A 19,760-nucleotide genomic window follows, 5' to 3' on the forward strand; every position below is an offset into this window, starting at 1 on the left:
TAAATGGATTAAATAAATTAAATGCACTAATATTTGTAAAGCACTTAAACCAGTGCCTGCCACCTAGCAAAGGGCTATAGCGTAGTAAGTTGAAAACACAAGGCGGCAGGGATGGGGGGAGCGAAGGGCAGGGGGTGCAAGTCTATTCTTGGACATGACGATGGCACGTTCCGACTCACCCGGCAATGCTGGGCGGCCAGCGTGTCAGCATCTGTAACATCTGCCCCCTTGCAACGTGGGAAACCAGGGGCTCGGGGGAGGGGACCCAGCAGGTACGGAGAGGCCGGGCGCTGCTCTGAGCATCTTCTACACTGCGCGCTGCCTCATGAGACGGGGCTAGCGTCGTCCCGTTCTCTAGAGGAGGGAACTGAGGCGCAGACAAGCAACAACACATCCAAGGCCACACAGCCACCCGGAGGCCGGGAGATCTGACTCCTGTGTCCCCCACATCGGGCCACAGGGGGGTGGTCAGTAAGGTTAAGGCCACACCCCGGTCCCTGAAGAGGGAGGCCCGCCTCTCGGCTCCCACTCGGCTTCCCCCAACCTCCCGGAAACCTGAGGGCTCTGAGCCTGGTGTGCAGGGCCCTGGACGGCCAGGAGGCCCCTTTCCCGGGGCTGGGCCCGAGCCGAAGCCACGGGGATGACAAGGAGTTCTGAGCTGCAGAGCGAGGCCCCACCCCCTGCCGACGACGGTGACCCTGGCCTCAGCCGGCCTGGCCGCAGCCTCCCCTGCAGCAGCCGCCTGTGCCAGCCCCAGCCAGAGCCAGCCCTCCCGACGCGGTTGCCTGGTAACCAGCCCTAAGTGACGGAAACCCCAGCAGGCCACTAACGGGGGCAGCGCCAGGCACCTGGCCCAGACCTCACTGCCCCTGTGGCCCGAGGAAGGTTCCGATGGACAGTGCGCAGGCCCGCCCGGTAGGAGGGGATGTGCTCCGGCACAGGGGGAGGGGGCCGGGCAGGGCGGGGAGGAGCTCTGTGGGCAGCCCCCCAAGACCTTTGAACTGGGGAGCCGCGGGAAGGTAATTCCCAGTGGAAGCCCAAGTGAGGCGGGCGCTGGGCAGGAGTCGGGGCTGTGGGTACGGCCCGCCCAGGCCCAAACCACCATCCTGGAAACAGCTGTGCTGCTCTGCCCAGGGCACTGAGGTGGGGGGAGGGGATCCCCAGAGAGAGGCCCTGGATGGGGAAAGGAAAGGAGGTGATTAGGGAGGCTGGCAGGAGTCCAGGCTCGGGCTAGGGGGAGCAGTCTCCTGCAACACTGAGGGGGAAATGCATCAGCCTCTCCTCTCCACTGAGCTCCCTCTCCTCCTCTCCTCACCGCCCCCCCCAACAGGCTAGGGGCCTCCAAGGAGGGGGCTGCAGGCAGCTGGAAGCTCAGGTGGAGCTCAGCCAGGTGTTTTTCCATCCTGGGTCTGGGGATGGAGAGGGAGAGGGAGGAGCAGTGGCAAAACAAGAAAAAAGCGGTGTGCAGCTGGACAGGCCCCTGGGAGACCTGGGTTCGAGGCCCCCCCGCCCCAGGCCCGAGGGCCCGGGCATGTGGCTGCTCCTCACTGGGCCTCAGTGTTTCCATGTTGAAATGGGTACTGGCAGCAGCGGGCTGCTGATGGTCTGAGGTTTGCTGTCATGGGTCTTGAGGGGCTGAGAGGCGGAAATACAGGGGCTTTAGGGGAGCTTTTGGCCTAGAGGCCCCTTTCTCTCCTTTCAGGTGAGCGGAGTTCTCCTTTGCCATTACTCTTTCACTCCCTAACCATGGCCCGAATCCACCCCGTGCTGGGCACCAAAGTGTCAGCATCCGGGCAGACCCAGGCCCTGCCCTGGGAGAGAGCCCTCCCCAGTCTAGCAGGGGAGCCGGGCATGTAACCCGGCCACGCTAGCACAGGGAGCTGCGGTTGGGCTAACTGGCTAATGCAGAGGGGAGTTTGGAATGCTGTGAGGCTTCAGAAGAGGTGACCCAACCCAGCCTAGAGCTCTGGAAGGCTTCCTGGAGGAGTGGGTCTGAAGTGTCTTGGAGACAGGCAGGAGCTAGCCAAGAAAGAGCTGGACAAGCAGCAGAGGCTGGTGCTCTCAGCCAAGGAGAGCATGTTCCAGAGCACAGAGGTATGCCCCAGCGAGGACCTTGGGCTGGCTCTGGGGGTTCTGGGGGCTCTGGGGGCAGGTGGTCGGAGAGAGCCAGTCAGGAGGCAGACAGGAGCCTGTGGGAAGTTGGATCCCACTCAGTTGGGAGGTGACAGGCTCAGACGTGGGCATTAGAAAGACCTCTCTGGAGGTAGGAAGGTAATGTTTCCCACTGCTTCCAGCACCGAGCCAGTGGGCTCAGCATAGCCAGAATGGGGGACCTTACCCTGACTTAAGGCCCGGTGCCCTATTCCTCAGGCCTCGTCCCTACACGAGCACATGTCACACATCTGTGTCCTTCACTGCACTGGGAAACAGTACTAGAGGGAAGGACGGGAAGGAAGGTTAGCCCACCGTGGCCCCTACTGAATCAGAGTCCTCCCCGTCCCCTGTACTAAGGCCCCCCAAGTTTCTGTAGATGGGCTTTTCTTTCTAGCCAGGAGGTGGCAGGCACAGTCCTCCAGAGGGGCCCAGTGAAAGCCCATCTCCCTTTCTTGATCTTTGGGATTCCCGCTCTGGAGAAGCTCTGATTTCCTCTGGAGGCAGAGTGGGCTCCTCCGGAGTTTGGGGCCTTCCCACTCCCTGCCCACCTGTCAGAATCACAGGCTACCGCCCCCCTGGCCCTCCCTGCCGAGGGAAGCTCTGGTTTGCCACCCACCTTCAGGAGAGGGCTGAGCTCAGTCTGATGAGGTCCCGTGCCCCTGCCCCCCACCCCAGTCCTATCCAACCCGGGCTGTCTAAGACATTGTGAGTCCAGGATGATGGCCCCAGTCCTCGGGCTTTGTATGCTTGAGCGCTAGAGAGATCCTGGCCACCAACTGTACCTGAGTTTTCTCTCAGAACAGTTTGGGGTCACACAGTTCTTCGGGGGGAGTCCCAGATCCTCCATTTCTTGGCTCTGTGGGCAAGCCACTTCCCCCTCCTCCTTTAGAGCTACTACCGGTAAAGGTCTTACTCTCAGGCAAGCTGTGAACTCATCGGGTCTGCAGGAGGCCTGTGATATGTTCTCATTATGCCCATTTGACTGATGAGCAAACTGAGAGGTTGAGGGGCTGCCTTAAGGTCACAGAGCTCGGTCTGCCTGCCTTTCAAACCCCGGCCTCATATGGCTGTTGTAAGAATTAAGTGAGATGTCTATGGGTGACTTGCACGGGGCCAGGCTCCCAGTAGAACTCCTCGCCTTGCCCACCGGCTCCGAGCTACTCCTCTACTGTGAGGAAGGAGGAAGCGGAAAGGGCCGGTGTTGCGGTGGCGGCAGCGTCCGAGGCCTCCCTGCAGACGCAAGGTGCGCGTGCAGGGCTGGCTCTGAAGGGGCAGGAGAGCACTGCTGGGCGTCTTAGGGGAAAGCGCCACACCTCCCTGTTTCTCTGCCTGTACCGGCTGCCAGCGCCACACCTCCCTCCTCTGGGGCGAGAAGAAGCTCCTCGGAGGAAGGAAAGGATTTGGAAATAGCAAGTGTGGCCTCGTTAGAGGGGTCGACAGTATTAGTGGCCGTAGGTCCTGCTGAGGTTTGGGGAGCTGACCTTTTACCTCATCTGCCCGAGAGCTGGGGTGGGAGGAATGATCGGTGTCGGGTGGGGTGGACAAGGAGTGTGGAGCCTGTGTAGACCAGGGGTGGCAGGGTGAGGGCTGGGGCCTGGGGGAGTGTGAAACCTCCCTTCCAGGCTTTTCTAGGCTATTTTCCTTTGTTAATCCCATCCAGAAAGCCCACAGAAGGCCAGACTGCTCCCTTCTCCGCTTCTGTTAGCACCGTCCCTTCCAGCCCTGGCACCAGCTCTCCTCTCCAGGACCAGGACCACAGCCTAATAAACCCCAGGAAGCCCCCCAGGGCCTCCCGAGGACGGCACCTTGTATCGGTTGCCTTCCTTCATCCAACAGACCCCCGAGAGCCACTTTTCTTCACAGGCTCTGCCCATACATGACCCTCCAGGTAGAGAAGAAAAACAACTTTTCTTTTTTAATCTCTCCTTCGGGAGCTCACAGCCGACACGCTACACAGCTTTTTGTCACTTCCAAGCAAACTCCCACACTGATTTTGTGCGACCCTCACCTCAGTCTGTGAGGTAGGTCTCACGGGTTCCCATTTTGCAGATGAGGAAATTGAGGCCCAGAAAGTTACAAAGCGGCTCCCGAGTTCCCCACCCCGTGGGTACCTCTCTTTTGCAGCGCAAGGTATTTAGGTGATGCTGAAGAGGAAGGGAGGGGGTGAGACAGGTAAGACGCCGATTAAGGGGGCTGCTGTCTCTGTGAAGTGTCCCTGAATTGAGGCAAGACTCATCAGGGCCGCAGAATCTGAACAGGGCCCTAGGGTCTCCACGGGTTCATCCTGGCCTGGGTGGGAGATTGGAGAGAACACCAGGTGACCCGAGCGAGCGCACGACCTGAGAGCGCTAGGCCTTAGGAATCGAGCATCCTCTCCTCCTCCCACCCCACAGCGGGTGAACAGGACGGAGATGGGGAGGGCAGAGTGGTGAGGAGCAGGAGTAGGGACCAACGTCCTGTGACCTGAGGCTTGGCCATGACCCCCACTTGTCACACACGGGTGTACTGTCCTGATGAGAAGGCGTGGGAGCCAGGAGATCTGGGGTTTATCTCAGCCTGCAGTGTAACCTCGGGAGAGCCCCAACCCCGAGTTGCTGCCGCTCCATGCTCGGGTCTGTCATCTGTCCAGACCCTCAGGAACCCCTCCAACTCTCAGCTAAGTGACACTCTCTCCCCTCCCCCCAGGTAACTGCTGCTTCCTCTTCCTTTTCTTACCTGCTGTGTCCAGCCCCTCCTCCTCAGCTCCAGCTGCTTCCTCTTGGAACCCGTGGCCTCAGGCCTGCTCTGCCCTCTGACTCAGGCAGCCCTGACCTTTGGGATCTGAGCAGGTAGCCTGGGTGCTTTTGCCCCATGAACTTGCTCTGACCTTTGGCATGTCCACCTGCCTCCCCCCTCCACTGCACACACCTGTTCTTAGCCCCTGGGTAGCCCAGGAACTGTTAGGGACCAGGTTTCTTTAGAGAAGGTAGCAGCATCCAGGGGCTTCCCATCCGAGATCAGACGGCCCCCCAGAGGGTCAGGACCAACGGGGACAGCCCGTCTGCCCCTCCAGCCCCTCTCTCTGCAACAGACCATTCCTGGCTGGGAGTGCTCCACCTCATCCCACCTCCCAGGCTTCAGGGGCTCAGGCCTGTCTCATGGAGGGAGGTCTGCCAAAAAGGCTCCCCAACTGAGGCCACTTGGCAACCCCAAGCGCCCCCATTCCTGGCCCACTAGGGTGATGGAGGATTCACCCCTCCCTCAGATACACGCAGCGCCCCAGCAGGGGGGGGATATATTTGTCTGGAATCTGACCCACGGGCTGAGCTGTGGGGACCACTGAGGAGCCCTCTGCAGCTCCCTACTGCGCCCCGTGCTGGCCAGGGGAGCCCGAGCACCTACTGTGTGCCAGGTACCCTGGTGCGGCCTCCTCTAAGCCTTCCGCCGCCAGCGCTGATGAATAACGCCAGTTTTGCTAAAATAAGGAACCCGAAGCCCAGCGGGGTCGAGTCGAGGGGCCGCGTAGCTGGAGGCGGCGACGGACGGAGGGTCAGGGAGGCTGCATGCGGGGGGGAGGGGGGCTCCGCGGGGCCGAGCGCCCGGCACCCCCGAGGCGCGCGCGGCTCAGCCCCCGGCGCGGCCGCCCCGCCCCCGCCCCGCCCCCGCCCCGCCCCGCGCGGGACCGCAGACGGCGCCCAGCGGCGGCGCGAACGGCCGCGAGGAGGGTGGCTCCGGCTCGGGCTCCCGCGACCCCCGCGACCCCCGCGACCCCCCGCGCAGGGCCCTGCGGGACGCGGCGCCGCGGGGCTGGAGGATGCGGCCGCGGCCCGGGCGGCTGCAGCAGCGGGAAGCAGGGGCGCTGCAGGTACGGGCCCGCGCTCGGGCGCCGAAAGTTGGGCCGACTCCGCGGGCGGCGCGTGGAGCCGCTGCAGGGCGCCCCTACCGGCCGGCCGGGGCGCGGCGGGGGCGCGGGGCGCGGCGGGGGCGCGGGCGGGGGCGCGGCGGCTCCGACCCTGCCCGGACCCGGGCCCCCCCCGGGCGCGCCCCGCAGCTCTCGGCGGGGTCCCGGCGGCGGCGGCGGCCGGCTGGGGGCCCGCTCACGTGGACGCCGGGGCGGGGGGCGCGCGGCTGAGACGGGGCGGCCCCGCGGTCTCCGCGGCCCGGCTTGACCCCGCGCGGGTCTCTGGTGCGGGCCGCGGGGGCCGGGGGCGCACGTGCGCGGGGCGAGGCCCCGGGGCAGAGGCGCACCGGCCGGCGCTCCTGGGCAGGGGGGCGAGCGCGGCCGCGGCCTGTGCGGGGCCCCGGGGTGCACGTGCGCCCAGCGCCCGCCGCCGGAGCGTGGGGACACCCGGAAGCCCGCGGGGGGCGGAGCCTGCGACCCTCCCCCTCCAGCCGCGCCTCGGCCGCGCCGGGTCCAGCAGCGCCCGCGGCCTCAGCTCGGGGAGGGCGGCGCAGCCCTTGGGGGAGGCCGGGTGCCCGCCGCGGCCCGCCAGGATCCCGCCAGGATCCCGCCAGGATCGCTCCCCTCTTCCGGGCCTTTCCCAGCTCCCAACGCCGCTGGCCTCCGGGAGAGCCGCGGGGAGATGAAGAGGGCACGGATGGCGCAGGGGTGGGGGCTCCTTTCCTGCACCCTGCCCTGGGCCCTGGCCAGGTTGGCCCTCCCAGCCCCAGCCAGCAAACAGCCTGGCGGCCCGAGGGGTGATGGACCCTGCTCCCTGGGGTCCCGCCCTGCTCCAAGCAGTTGCTTGCCTCCCCAGTGTGTGGGGGTGGGGGGGGTGGGGGGGTGGGAAGGAGGCAACATTGTGGCTGTTGTCTTGAGTGGGGAGGGGCTCCCCTCAAGGGACTGTGCACTGGGCTCTTTGTACTGGCAGGAAGTACGATCAGCCCCATACCCTTCATAGCCCTCTGCTGACTCCCTGGAGCCCCATCTCTCCCTCAAAGACTCCCCAGGGTCCCGAGTGGCTTCACCTCTATTGGCTGGGTTCCAGGAAGTCTCCGGGGCAAAGGGCTCGAAATGGGCAGAGCCCAGGAGACAAGACTCAGGGGGCTGGGGTGGGTGTGGAGCAGGCCCAGGAGGCATGTGGGGAGGTGAGACCACAGCCAGCAATTAATCCAGAGCTCCCCAGGGTGGTTGGGATGGGTGCAGGAGGCTCAGCACCCCCGAAACCATTCAACTCCTTCTTGGCAAGGTTGCTGTGCAACAGGATGGGGCTTTCCGTCTATCCCTGTCCTAGAGCGAGCATTGCTATCAGCACCGTTACCCTGTTGTCTCTTCCGGTCTTTTCTAGGGAACATCCCCTTGTCTAGGCTGGCCTGAGGTGTTGGATTCTGGCCAGGAGAGGAGCCAACTTTTTGAGAATCCCGCCTGGCTTCCTTGGTGCCGTTAGGCTGGGATGGGAGTGGGCATCGGCCCTCGTACGAACCTTGGCTTTCCTTGTCCCCAAGATGCGTTAGTCTCCTCCTGAGCCTGTGGTGGGCATTGGAGAGGGGGCTGGTTAGTGATAGAAACTTGTGGCACCTGGCCCATGGCCTAATCATAGCAAGAGTGAGCTGATTCATCCTTTCTAAGCCACCTGAGGGTTTCGGGGAACAGGATGCTAGGGGAGGTAGAAGCAGGGCAGTGCGGCCCTAGAAGACTGGCCTCAGATGACCCTGCATGGGTCATTGAGTAGCTGCTGCCTTGAGGAAACCCATGCGCGGCCTCTCAGGGCCGGAGTCTTGCTCTGCGTCTGTATCAGTGCAGTAGGAGTAGTTGCCAGCTAGCCTGTGGCCCCTGGGGACTCTTTCCCTGGACATTCACATCCTCCCACCTCCCCACCTGCTGGTCCTTGTGCCATGCTGCCCTCATATGCCTTAGAATAGGCAGCGGCAGCTTTGGGGCTGAGACACAGGCTCTCCGGCTGCCGCTCTTGGGACCTTCCTGCCGGAGCCACAGCACCATCTGCTGGTGGCCGCGCCTCCGGCTGGGGCCAGGCCTGGTCGCCGCTCGGCTTCCCAGGCTTCCCAGGCTTCGCACCGCTTCTCCTGGGGGAGTAGCCCTGCCCTGTGGAACCAAGCCCAGGATCTGTGTTGCTCTGGGCCTCGAGACCTGGGTTCCAGGCTTGGCTCTGCCGTTTTTGACAAAGGTTGGCAAGTCCGAGAGTGAAATCTCAAGAATGTCTCAGGACACCTGAATTCATAGACAGCGTCCAGTTCCACATCTTAGCTGCCGTGGGCATCTTGAGATCCCTATGGCATCTGGAATAAGAGCTGTGGTGGGAGGTAGGAAGCCTGCCTCTTGTCCCATCTCCTTTATCAGTGACTTTGGGATGAATGGGTCTCCTCATCTGTATATGGGGAACGGGGGGAGCCAAGAGAATTGGTCCTCGTCAGACGGTGCCCTGCAAAGTGTGAAACCCCAGGAGAGGGGCTTGGGAGTCCTATGGAAGGGAGCTGAACAGAAGGGGCTCCTGGAATGGGGGTGGCGGGTAGAGGTTGGAAACCTCTGTGTTGTATAACTCATGCATTCATTCATTCATCGTCTTCATCAAGCATCTACTAAGTGCTAAGCCCTTCGGTGTGGCGATGCGCCAGTGAGAGCAGCTTGTCTGTAGCCCTTCTGACAGCCTCTCCCTTTCTCCCTCTCCTCTCCCAGGTCAGCAGTTGAGTAGCTGGGGCCCCCCCGAGGGCTTGAAGCCTTCCCAGTGATGGCGGAGAAGCGGCCACTGGGGACCCTGGGGCCTGTAATGTATGGCAAGCTGCCCCGTCTAGAGGCAGACTCCGGGCCTGGGCACAGCCTGCCCCCCTCTGCCGGCAACCAGGACCCCTGCAGCTACAAGGGTGCTTACTTCTCCTGCCCTATGGGGAGTGCTCCCAAGGCAGGGTCTGAGCGGTTAGCATCCTGGATCCCATATCCACCCTTGTACCCTGCCAGCATGGCAGGGCCCCCTCTGCGGACAGACAACCTGTTGACCAGCTGTCTGCTCTACCGCCCACCAGCGGAGAGCTCCGAGAAGGTGCAGGACCCTGGCCCTGTTGAGCTCCTGTCCTTCGGTCCCCAGTCTCATTCCTACCCGGGCCCACCGTTGGCGGCACCCAAACCTGTCTACCGCAACCCTCTGTGTTACGGGCTCTCACCCTGCCTGGGGGAAGGGGCAGCAAAGAGGCCACTGGATGTCGACTGGACAATGGTGACTGGACCTCTGTTACCCCCGGCTGACCCACCTTGTTCCCTGACGCCGGCTCCTGGCAAGGGCCAGTCCCTGGATGGCACCTTCTTGCGTGGGGTGCCGGCTGAGGGACCCGGCAAAAACTCCGTAAGCTTCTCCCCGTGCCAGGCCTTCCTGGAGAAGTACCGGACCATCCACGGCACGGGCTTCCTGCCCTCTAAGTATGCAGGTCCTTACTCTGGGGACTCCAAGCAGGCGTTGTCCGAGGGACCCCCCAGCCCTTGGACCCAGCTGGCCCAACCCCTGGGCCCCGCCTGCCAGGATACAGTGCCTACCCACTACCCACTCCCCCACCCTCCCCAGGCCCTGCCTTGCCCATCAGCCTGCCGCCACCCAGAGAAGCAGGGCAGCTATGGTGCAGCGCTCCCACTACAGCCTCTGGGAGCCCACAAGGGGGCTGGGTACCCGGCTGGTGGGCTGAGCAGTCCCTACCTGAGGCAGCAGGCAGCCCAGACACCCTATATGCCCCCAGTGGGCCTGGACACTTTTTCCTGCCCCTCTGCCCCCCCGCCAGCACCCTCACCAGGCCTCAAGCTGGAGCCGCCTCTCGCTCCCCGGTGCCCCTTGGACTTTGCCCCCCAGACACTGAGCTTTCCCTACGCCCGGGATGACCTCTCTCTCTATGGAGCATCCCCTGGGCTTGGAGGGACGCCACCTTCCCAAAACAGCCTCCAGGCTGTGCCCCAGCCCAGTGCCTTCCAGCGGGCGTGCCAGCCTCTGTCCGCCAGCCAGCCATGCCCCGAGCCTGGGAGACCTGTGGAGAAGCCAGCCCAGGAGGCAGAGGAGAAGATGTGGCTGCCGAGCTGCAGGAAAGAGCAGCTCCAGCCCCAGCTCGACGAGCGCCCCGGAGCGCCCATCGTCATCGGCGACAGTCCGGTTCCCCACACCCCCCCGGGACTCGCGCCCTGTGCCCAGGAGCGCCGGGCTCTTCTGCAGAGTGACGGCGCGCTGCCACCCGGCTCGCCACCCATGCCTGTCATCGACAATGTCTTCAGCCTGGCCCCGTACCGCGACTACCTGGATGTGCAGGCCCCCGAGGACCCCGCTGAGCCCGCCCCGGCGCCAGCCCCCAGCGGGAGCCCTGCAAAGGACGGTGGGGCGCCCCTGGCCGCCCGGGAGGTGCCCGCAGAGCCCCTGTGCTCCCGCAGAGAGGAGGTAGCGCTGGACCTAAGTGTGAAGAGGCCGGTGCCCGAGGCGCCCATCGGGGCCCCCAGTCCCGCCGCGCCCCCCCAGCCACCCGCGGCCCCCGAGGCGCCAGATGCGGGCAACGCGCTCCCGGAGCTGCCAGACCCGGCAAAGGCAGCCCCCGAGGCCGCGGGGTCCCCTGTGCCGGCGACCGCCGACGAGGCCGCCCCCAGGACCAACTTCCACAGCTCCGTGGCCTTCATGTTCCGAAAATTCAAGATCCTCCGGCCCGCACCCCTGCCTGCGGCCCCGGCCCCGGCCCCAGCCCCGGCCGCGCCCCCCGCGGCTGTGCCCCCCGCGTCCGTGCCCCTCGGGCTGCAGATTCTCAGCCCGCCGCTGCCCGTGGCCTGCTTCAACCTGGCGCTGCCCAGCCCGCCCGCCGTGGCCCTGGCCTCCCGGGCCCTGGCCCCCGCCCCCGCCCCCGCCCCGGCCCCGGCCGCCGCCCCCGCCGCCAGCTCCCCAGAGCAGCACTTCACGGGCCTGCACGCGTCCCTGTGTGATGCCATCTCGGGCTCCGTGGCCCACTCCCCGCCCGAGAAGCTGCGGGAGTGGCTGGCCACGGCGGGGCCCTGGGGCCGGGCGGCGTGGCAGGACTGCCAGGCGGTGCAGGGGCTGCTGGGCAAGCTGCTGTCGCAGCTGCAGCGCTTCGTGTGCACCCAGCAGTGCCCCTTCCCCCACGTGGTGCGCGCCGGGGCCATCTTCGTGCCCATCCACCTGGTGAAGGAGCGCCTCTTCCCGAGGCTGCCCCCCGCCTCCGTGGACCACGTGCTGCAGGAGCACCGCGTGGAGCTGCGGCCCACCACGCTGTCCGAGGAGCGGGCGCTGCGCGAGCGGGCCCTGCACGGCTGCACGTCGCGCATGCTCAAGCTGCTGGCGCTGCGCCAGCTGCCCGACATCTACCCGGACCTGCTGGGCCTGCAGTGGCGGGACTGTGTCCGCCGCCAGCTGGGTGAGCACGGGGCGTCCCCGGGAGCCCCCGGAGCGGTGTGAACGAGTGCCAGGTGTGTGGCTGCGTGAGTGGTCGGCGGGGCTGGGCGCCGCGGGGCCGCGGACGGGGTGGCCCTGGGGGGGGGCTCTGCGGGCCGCCCCCCATCCCTCCCCACCTGGGCACCACTGGGCCTCCGAGCCACCGCTCTGTCCCCATGGAAATGTTCTTGGCCTTCCCCTGTGCGGTGGCTTCGCAGCTGCCCTCTGCTGTGCCCAGTCCGGCTTCAGGGCAGACTTCTCCTTTGGGGTCTGGGGTTCGCCGAGGCCCTGTTCTCTGTGTGAGGTCGTCTCCCCTGCGTCTGTGTCCCACCCAGCCTCCCTCCTGAGCTTGAGCCCCAGGTGACTGAATGCCTGCTGGCCTTCTGCACCTGCCATCTCCCCGACCTTTAGCTCCTCCCAGACCCACACTCCGAGCTTTCCCCTAAGCCGTCTACCGGCACCCCCACACCCCCACACCCCACCCCCGCCTTCTCCGCCTCAATGAATGACCCGATTCCTGAAGGTGGGCAAGGATCCCCTTCTCCCCCCAAGCACGGTTGCCTTATGAATGTGCAGGGTTTCAGTCCTCCCGGTATTTATATTCACGGAAGTGCACCCATGAGTCAGAGCGATGTTTTGTGGTTTGCTTTTCCCCTACTAAATGACATCTCGCGCATATTGTTCTCAACTTGCTCTTTTGATGTCCTGGAGCGTCACATGCATTGGTTCAGGCTGTGGCCCTGCTCTTGGGAGCTGCTGCAGGGTCTCAAGGCGTGTACACTCACTTCCTTGCCCGGGACGCCGGCGATGGTGCCAGGTGGTGCCCATCGTGGCCTCTCCTACAACAGGACGTCTGGCGTATCAAGGCCTCTGACAAGCCTCTGTGTGGGCTGTGTCTCCACAGGAATGGTTTCTTGTCCCCTTGCCATCCTGGCAGCCTTGTCCCAGCCTCTGACCCTGTCCTGGCTCCAGGTCAGCATGGGAAGGCGCCCCAGGCAGTGAGGCACAGGTGTGGAATATCTGGGTGACAAGTATAGTGGCCCTTGAGCACTTGAGAAGTTGGAGCGTTTGACCTAATGGGTGCAGAGAAAACGCCAGCAGGATTGTTGAGCGTGGTGGGGCGGGGGCCTCTCACATGGCTCAGAGGCTCCAGCCCCGTCTTCTCCCTGGACAGCGGGGCCGTTGGGCCCAGAGAGGACAGGGCCGTCTTTCCTGGGCTGCCCGCGGGGCCCTGGGGCCTAGTGCAGAACTGAGGGACCCAGCTTCTTCCTGCCCCTGGCTGGATTTGGCACCCTGGTCCCCGCTCCCTCCCTGAGCTGAGTCCTTCCCCGATGTGGGGAGGGGGGTGCCGCCCATCTGGATGTCCTATCCCGTCTGCTGGGTCCTCCACTTCTGGGCTCTGGGGCTGGCAGAAAGACAATGGCACTGATGTGTAGCAGAGCCCTCTTCCCCATGCCTCAGTTTCCCCGGCTGTGTAGGCCCATGGTTCCTGGCCCGTTTCCTTTTCATGTGCCAGATGCTTCTGAGTGGTGGCGTCACCTGCTAGAGCTGCGGCATCACCTGGGAGAAGCACCCCCTTCAGCTTAATGGTCTGGCCTCTGGCACATGTGGGGACAGGTCCGTCCTGATGGCTGTGACCCTGCTGGGGCCATCCAGGCCTGAGGCCATCCACTGGTCTAGGTGGCTTTGGAAACCAGGAGATGGGACCTGAGGGTGTTGGGTCTGCAGCCTGACTGTGTGTTCGTTTTCCAGGTGACTTTGACACTGAGGCTGGATCTGTGCCCTCCTCAGAACCCACCATGGCCAGAGACGAGCCGGAGAGCCTAGCCCTGGCTTGGAAGTCACCCGTCCCCAAGGCCAGGAAGCCAGGGAGGAAGCCACCAACCCCTGGCTTGGAGAAAGCAGAGGCAGCCCCTGAGGAAGGGGCCCGCGGTGCCTCACCCGCCCCTGCCGCCAGCACCTGCCCCCAGGGCCCCATACTAAGGGCCCGCTTCCGCAGCCTGCTAGAAACTGCCTGGCTCAATGGCCTGGCACTGCCCACTTGGGGCCACAAGGCCACAGGGCCGGATCGGTCTATGCCCCAGCCACAGGCGCTGGGCGACCAGAGCCATCCCCTGTAGCACTGGTTGCTGTCGGACAGCTGCCGTGTGGGGTCACCCTCTGTACCCCTACCTGCTATAGGCCCGGCTGCCCAGGGCCAGAAGCAGACATGCCCTGGATGCTTCTCCTCTCGCTGCCACCTTCACACCCCATGGGGCTGAGAGCCCCCGAACTTTTAACTTGAGGGCCTTTATTATTAGGACAACTTCCTGTTTCTTCCTGAGAGAAAACGTGTGGGCTTTGGAGCTCACCAGACTCGGGCTCAATCCTGGCTCCGGTGTTCCTTGCTGTATGACCAGGCAAGTCACTTCCTCCTGTGAGCCCTCAGTTCTCCATTTGTAAGATAGGACAACGCAGCCTACCTCACAGGGTTGTTGTGGGGGTGATGCCTGGCACACACCCATTCAGGTTTGCTCTCTGCTCTCTCCCCAGGACAGGGGCCTGGAGCTCAGCCAGGGCCTGGGATAGGAGACTAAGGCAAGCAGAACTTTCTAGAAAGTCTTCGTGTGTCATAGGTCATTTAGGGTGGTACAGTGTACAGTGTGGATGACTTCTACTTCCTAGAGTCCTTTCCCGGGAAAGCCTGGGACTGTGCCCCAGCGTCTGGGATTGGGCCCTGACCCCCAGCCTGGAGCTCCTTGGGGAAGCCTGCCCCTTCCCTCCGTCACTACAGGGGGTGCCAGGATGCAGCCTGGGGCTGGCATCCGTGTTCTGGGCCTGCTGCTCTTACCTCTGGGGGGCCAGGCCGGTCCTGAATCGACACCCATGACTTCCCTGAGCTGACTCCTCCACCCGGTGCGTTTTCCCAAGAAAGTTGTACGTTTGCTGGAAGCCAAGAGGCTGCAGGGACTCAGGGACGAGACAAGACAGGCTGAATGACAGCTCAATCCTGGGAGGTCTCTGAAGATCTGGACTGGTGGCCTCGGCCCTCCCCAAGCCAGAGCCCCATCGGTCATGCCTGCTGTGAGTTACCTCCTTGCAGAGTGCTAAACTGAGCCAGAGGCTGGCAACCTTGGCCTTTGGCCTGGCTAAGGTTTCTAAGAAGGCTGTGGGTCCTGGAGGCAGGCCATTAAACATTAAAGCATTTGGGTTGTTTTTGGACCTGGGGCCTGGCTGTGTGTTGTGGAGACGAGGGGAGGGGAGGGGAGGGGAGGGGCGCAGATTTAATAGGCCATCCCCCAGTCCTTAGCAGTTGTCCCTGCACCCAGCGCAGAAGGTACTGAGGCTGTCTGGCACCATTGTGCCATGCGGGTCCTTGTCACATACCCAGTGGGCAGCCACATCCCTGCTCAGGGACAGCCCCTTCCTCCTGAGACCTCGTGGGTCCTGATGGTTGTGAGGTCTGTAGTGCACTGCCCGGTGAGAAGTGCTGGTCACCCTCTTCCAGCACCAAGGCCATGCCCGCCAACAGGTACATAAAAGTGCAGCTTCATCCACCTCGTTGCCAGGGCCTTGCTGGATTGGCTGTTTGTTCTTTCCCTTCCTTCCTCCTCCTTCCCTCCCTGCCATCTTCCTGCACTTCCTTGCCCAGCCCTGGTGTCCCTGCCCCCCGGGCGGCCTACCTCTCAGCAGATCCGGGGCCCAGGCAGACACAGAGCTGCTCAACACCCGAGGGCATCCTGTGGACCTGGATTTCGCCAGGAGAGGTGCTGCTCCCAGAGGACAGCTGCGTCCCGTCCCGTGCCGGGTGGGGCGGGGAATGTGCTGCCCCGGGCTCCCGTGTGACGAGGCCGCCTCTCTGCCCCTCTCTGCCCCTCTCCGGCTCTTCGGCAGGCCCACTCCATTCTTCAGTAAGGGTGTTGCTGGCTGAGAGCTGAGGGCAAGGAAGGGTGTGCGTTGGGGCAAAGGGAAGCCACAGCGTGCCCCCATCTGGGCTAAATGTGGCCCTTCTGGCCCCAGGGTCCCCCTGTAACGGTCCAAGGCTTCTGCTGGGCTGAGCCCAGGTAACCCTTCTCAGAATCATCTGGAAAATGTTTTGCCAGGCCCCGTCAAGAATGGGCCTAGGCAGAACCCAGAAAGCTGGATTTGAATCCAGCTCCCAAGGTGATGGAGTCCAGTGTGGAGGGATCCTTGGAGGAACACTGACGACTCCCTTCAGGTTACGGGAGGAAACAGGTCCAGGCACTTGCTGCTGGTCACGTCAAGTCAGGGGCTGGGTCAAGAGGCCCAGGTCCTCTGGGCTAGTCAGGAGGCAAGAACCCTCCGCACCTGCTCCGTCCCCGGGCTGAGCCCAGCCCTGCTTGCCAGGCTTCTCTCTACCTCCGATGGCCTCACCAGGTAACAGGTGTCTCTAGCCTAAGTCAGCAAAGGGAGGATGGCGCTCGGGTGAGCCTGCAGCCTGACCGAGGGAGGCGCTGCCTCCTGGCTGCCCTACTTGGCACTGCAGCCCAGGGGAGCCCAACCCACTAGCCTCCCTGCCACCTGTTAAGCCGTAAGCCTGCAAGGTAAGTGACGGGAGCAGCTTTGTCTCGAGCCTGTGATGGGGGGAAGAGGAGGGCAGGGCTATGCCTGACCAGGGGCTTATGAAGACCCCTTGGTAGCCTCCAGGTGCTTCCTGCCCTGCCTTGTTCTCAGTCAGGGGTTGCTGGGGAAGGGCTGGGTCTCCCAAAACCCCCACAGGGGGAAGGGAGCAGGACCCACCTCCCCTCCCTGAACGTGCCTCTTCTGACCCCACAGCCCTGCTAGAGGTGGGGGTAGTACCTCCAGCCCATGGGCCGCCACCCCCCAGCCCAGCCTGCTGCCCCTTCGGCCCCGGCCGAGGAGGGCCACAGGGACGCCCCAGGCGGGGGGCGCTGAGCCCTGCCGTTGACTCTATTCTCCCGTGTGCTCTCCAGACCCCTTTCCTGGGCACCCCTCCCGGCCCAGCCTAGTGCAGCCCCCCCGCCCCCTCCTACCTCTTCTCTAGCCAGCAGAAGCCCCTGGACTGGACTGAGGCTGACAGGCAGAGGGGCTGCCTCTGGGGCCCCTGACCCCGGGTGTCCTGGCTGCTGCCCCCTCGGAGGCCTCTACAGCCGTAGGGCTACACTGACGCGCGCCCCAGCCTGCTGGCCCCTGTGCCTCCAGCCTCTGCCTGTGTCCTGGAGGAGGCCGACTCCCAGGCTTCTGTGTTCTCGGGCCAGCGAGGGCCTGGGCTGCTGGGAGGAGGGTGCTGGGCCTCTTGGCCCCCCTACGATTATTAGACCCGGCAGGAGGCCCCTTGTTTCCTCCACTAGACACCAGATAGTTCTCTACAGGCCTCTTCCCAGAGTGGGGATGGGGACGGAGCAGGCTCCTCTCCTACCTCTAGTTCAGGGCCTGGGCCCCAAGATTGGCGGCTGCTTCTCCAACCCTGTAAACCTCCCAGACCCCAGCTCCCCGTCAGAACTGGAGCCTTGGCCTGGGGCCCCTCCTCCCAGAGGCCTCTGCTGCCCTCTGCCCTTCCTCCTGGGTGTCCTTAGGCCTGGGCTCCCATCCACCTTGAGTGGGCAAGAGATCTCTGGGGAAAGCCCCTACTCCAAGAGGCCTGGGGCCCCCAACAACCCGGGACCCCTGCCTTTCCGGGAGGCTTCGCACCTCCCTCCTGAGAGCCCGGTGGCCCCATGCGGCCTTCACTGCCGCCCCCTAGTCTGGCACCTGTGGCCCTGAGGACACACCCGGTCTCCCCAACCCCTGCCCCTGGCCCCAGCCACTAGAGGCCTGGTCCTCCCCAGATCCGCCCGCTGCCTCCCTCACCCTGCCTTGCAGCTCGGGGGGTCGCGCTCCCCCCAAACCCCCGCCGCCCAGCTTCTGGTGCCCAGTCCTTCCTAGCCATCACCAGCTTGGAGCTGCCTGGATCCGGGAGCACCGCCGTCCCACCTGGAACTGGCTTAGACCCCTCTGGTCTCACTGGCACCTCCAGTCCCAGGTGCCCGCTGTGCCAGGCCTCTCCCAGCTCAGCCGAAGCCACGCTGTCTGCGCCAGACCCACTTTCCCTGCAGCTGCAGCAGGTGGCCCCTTCCCCTGGGGCCCACAGCCGCCTGCCACGGGGGCCCTAAACCTCCCAAGCAGAGGAGGTGACGAGGCTTTGGCAACACTTCTCGTGCTGGGCTCCCGCCCGGGGACCCCCCAAGCCTGGTTCCGTGGACCTGGCACGGCGCAGGCCCCCTTCCTCCTCACCCATCGGGGGCTCCGTGTCCACCCAGGCCGCTGCCTGCTGGGGGGCCCAGAGCCACAGCCCCCTTTCCGACTGCTGGTCTTGCCACAACCTGGGCACTTGAGCCTCTGGGCAGAGGTTTGATGGCCCCCGGGACGTTCCTGCCAAGCAGAGAGGCTCCCTGGGCTGCGCTGGGCAGCGGGAGGGCTCGGGCCTCCAGGGCAGAGGGGCTGGGGCCGAGGAGCCAGCACCCCCAGTCCCTGCCGCGTTTCCGTCCGATATCCCACGTCGGAGACCCAGCTCTTACCCGGCTGCTGGGTCCCCGTCCCAGCTCACCCAGGGCTCACGGGGAGACCACACCAGGGAGCCGCGCCCAGGGCCTCTGCACCCCTGTTTATGGGGCCACTTGGGCGGAAGGGGCTTCGGTTCTGTGGGGGGACTTTAGCTCCTCTCTTGCCAACCCCTGGGGGGGCAGCCCGGGGATGCGACTGCCCCTGTCCCTAGAGTCAGCCCGGAGTCTCCAGGCCAGCCCTGCCCTCAGGCAGAGCCCCGTTTGTCCCTCCAGCTGGTCCGCAGACCGAAGTCCCCGTGGTGTCAGGCGGCCCGTGTCCCTTGCCCCTGAGGGGTGTCCGGCTCCGGTTCTGGCCTAGAATTTGGACACCCTGAGTTAGCCACACCTGGCAGGTTCCAGGCGAGCCGTCCCGCGCCGGGGCCGGTACACGTCTGACGCCCAGGCTCCCGCCCTCTCCGGCCCCGTGGCCCCAGGTCACCTGTGCACCGCTCCTGACGAGCCCGGCTGGCAGGCACACCGGCCGAGAGGAGGACGGGACCAGCTGAGCGTTGGTCAAGAAGCGGGGAGCCTGGTTGGGGTGCGTGGGGAGGGCCCGAGGCAGGATGTCCCGGAGCTCCTGCCTGCCTGCCTCCTTTCTCCTCGGCCCTGGAGGAAGGCACTTAGGCCTCCGCCCCTGCCCCAGCACGCACCGCACGGCCCCGCGCTTTCCCTCCCTAGAAGGGGTATCGTCCTTTTCCCCGTGGGACTGACAGCTTTGTTTTGCCCTCAGTCCACGTGAAATGTGGTTTTCCCTGCTTTCCTCATCAAAGAGGGTCAACTGAGGCAGAGAGATGAAATGGCTCCCCCTCGGCCCCAGCCCCTCTCTGGGTGGTCATGCCCAGCGGGTGCCAAGCTTAGGGGCCTCCCTCTTACCAGCCTTCACTCAGGCATGAGCTGTCCTCATGCCCAGAGCCTGTTTCTTTGAGTCTTGGCTCCATGGGGCTGGATCGGGTTAGGGCCTAGGGTTAGGGCCCTGCCCTGTCTGCCTGTCAAGCCCCTTCCAGATGAGGGAGAGACGTGGGCCTCCACTGCTACCGATGCCCACGAGCCGCCTCCTCTCCGCACCTGCTCCCTGCAGCCAGAGGTCAGGCTGGGGGCACAGCCGAGTGGAGGTCGAGGGGCAGATTCCGCCCACCAGCTCGTACCTATGCCCGGTGGCAGCCAACACGGGCCAGCTCACGGCCCTGGCCTGGCTCAGCCCCAGTGGGGAGTGGGAGGATGCTTGCCATCTTCAAGCACATGCCCGCCCCTCTTTGTACCTCCTGGCTTCCCTCCCTGGTAGACCTGTCGCCTACCTCTGACTGCCTGGAGGCCCAGCTCAAGCCTTCCCTGCCCACCAGAACCTTTTCCTGAAGGGCCATCCTCCACCTGTACGCCCCCTCACCTCAGAGCTCTTGGTAGGGGTGCATGTTAGGGTTGGATATAGGCGATGGCCTAGAAGGGTCCAGAGGAGGGCCCAGATAGCTGTAACTCCTACAGGGCCAGGCCCTCCTCTGCCCAGCCTCACCCTCCAGGACAGCTCTATGTCCTGTTTCCTTTGGTCTTGGGTCTGCTGGGAGCTAGGGTTGTCCTTGCTTGATTTGACTTTCAAGGCAATACTGACATCTCCAGAAGACAGAAGGGAAGACTGGCCTAGCAGGGGTTGTCCCAGGTCACCACAGGGTCCTGACTAGGTCAGGGTCACCACAGCAGGGCCTGGGCCTTGGCACAAGGTGGCCCGGGGGCT

At 64.5% G+C, this 19,760-nt stretch overlaps 1 protein-coding gene across 4 annotated transcripts; it reads left to right on the forward strand.

Annotated features, from left to right (window-relative positions):
- The first annotated feature begins 737 nt into the window (after positions 1-737).
- On the forward strand, positions 738-14,693 carry C32H15orf39 (chromosome 32 C15orf39 homolog). Of its 4 annotated transcripts, none has more exons than XM_077881863.1 (3): positions 738-915; positions 8,768-11,475; positions 13,245-14,693. In XM_077881863.1, exons 2-3 carry the CDS (start codon positions 8,820-8,822, stop codon positions 13,610-13,612), a joined length of 3,024 nt encoding a protein of 1,007 aa, XP_077737989.1. In that variant the 5' UTR covers positions 738-915; positions 8,768-8,819; the 3' UTR covers positions 13,613-14,693. The 4 variants fall into 4 exon arrangements, with proteins under 4 accessions (XP_077737989.1, XP_077737991.1, XP_077737988.1 ...); XM_077881865.1 differs by lacking the exon at positions 738-915 and adding an exon at positions 5,839-5,998 and having other exon boundaries at positions 8,768-11,527; positions 13,245-13,383; XM_077881862.1 differs by lacking the exon at positions 738-915 and adding an exon at positions 5,842-5,998.
- Positions 14,694-19,760: the final 5,067 nt, after the last annotated feature.

This window comes from Canis aureus, chromosome 32 (assembly GCF_053574225.1).
Source record: "Canis aureus isolate CA01 chromosome 32, VMU_Caureus_v.1.0, whole genome shotgun sequence".
Taxonomy (NCBI): Eukaryota; Metazoa; Chordata; class Mammalia; order Carnivora; family Canidae; genus Canis; species Canis aureus.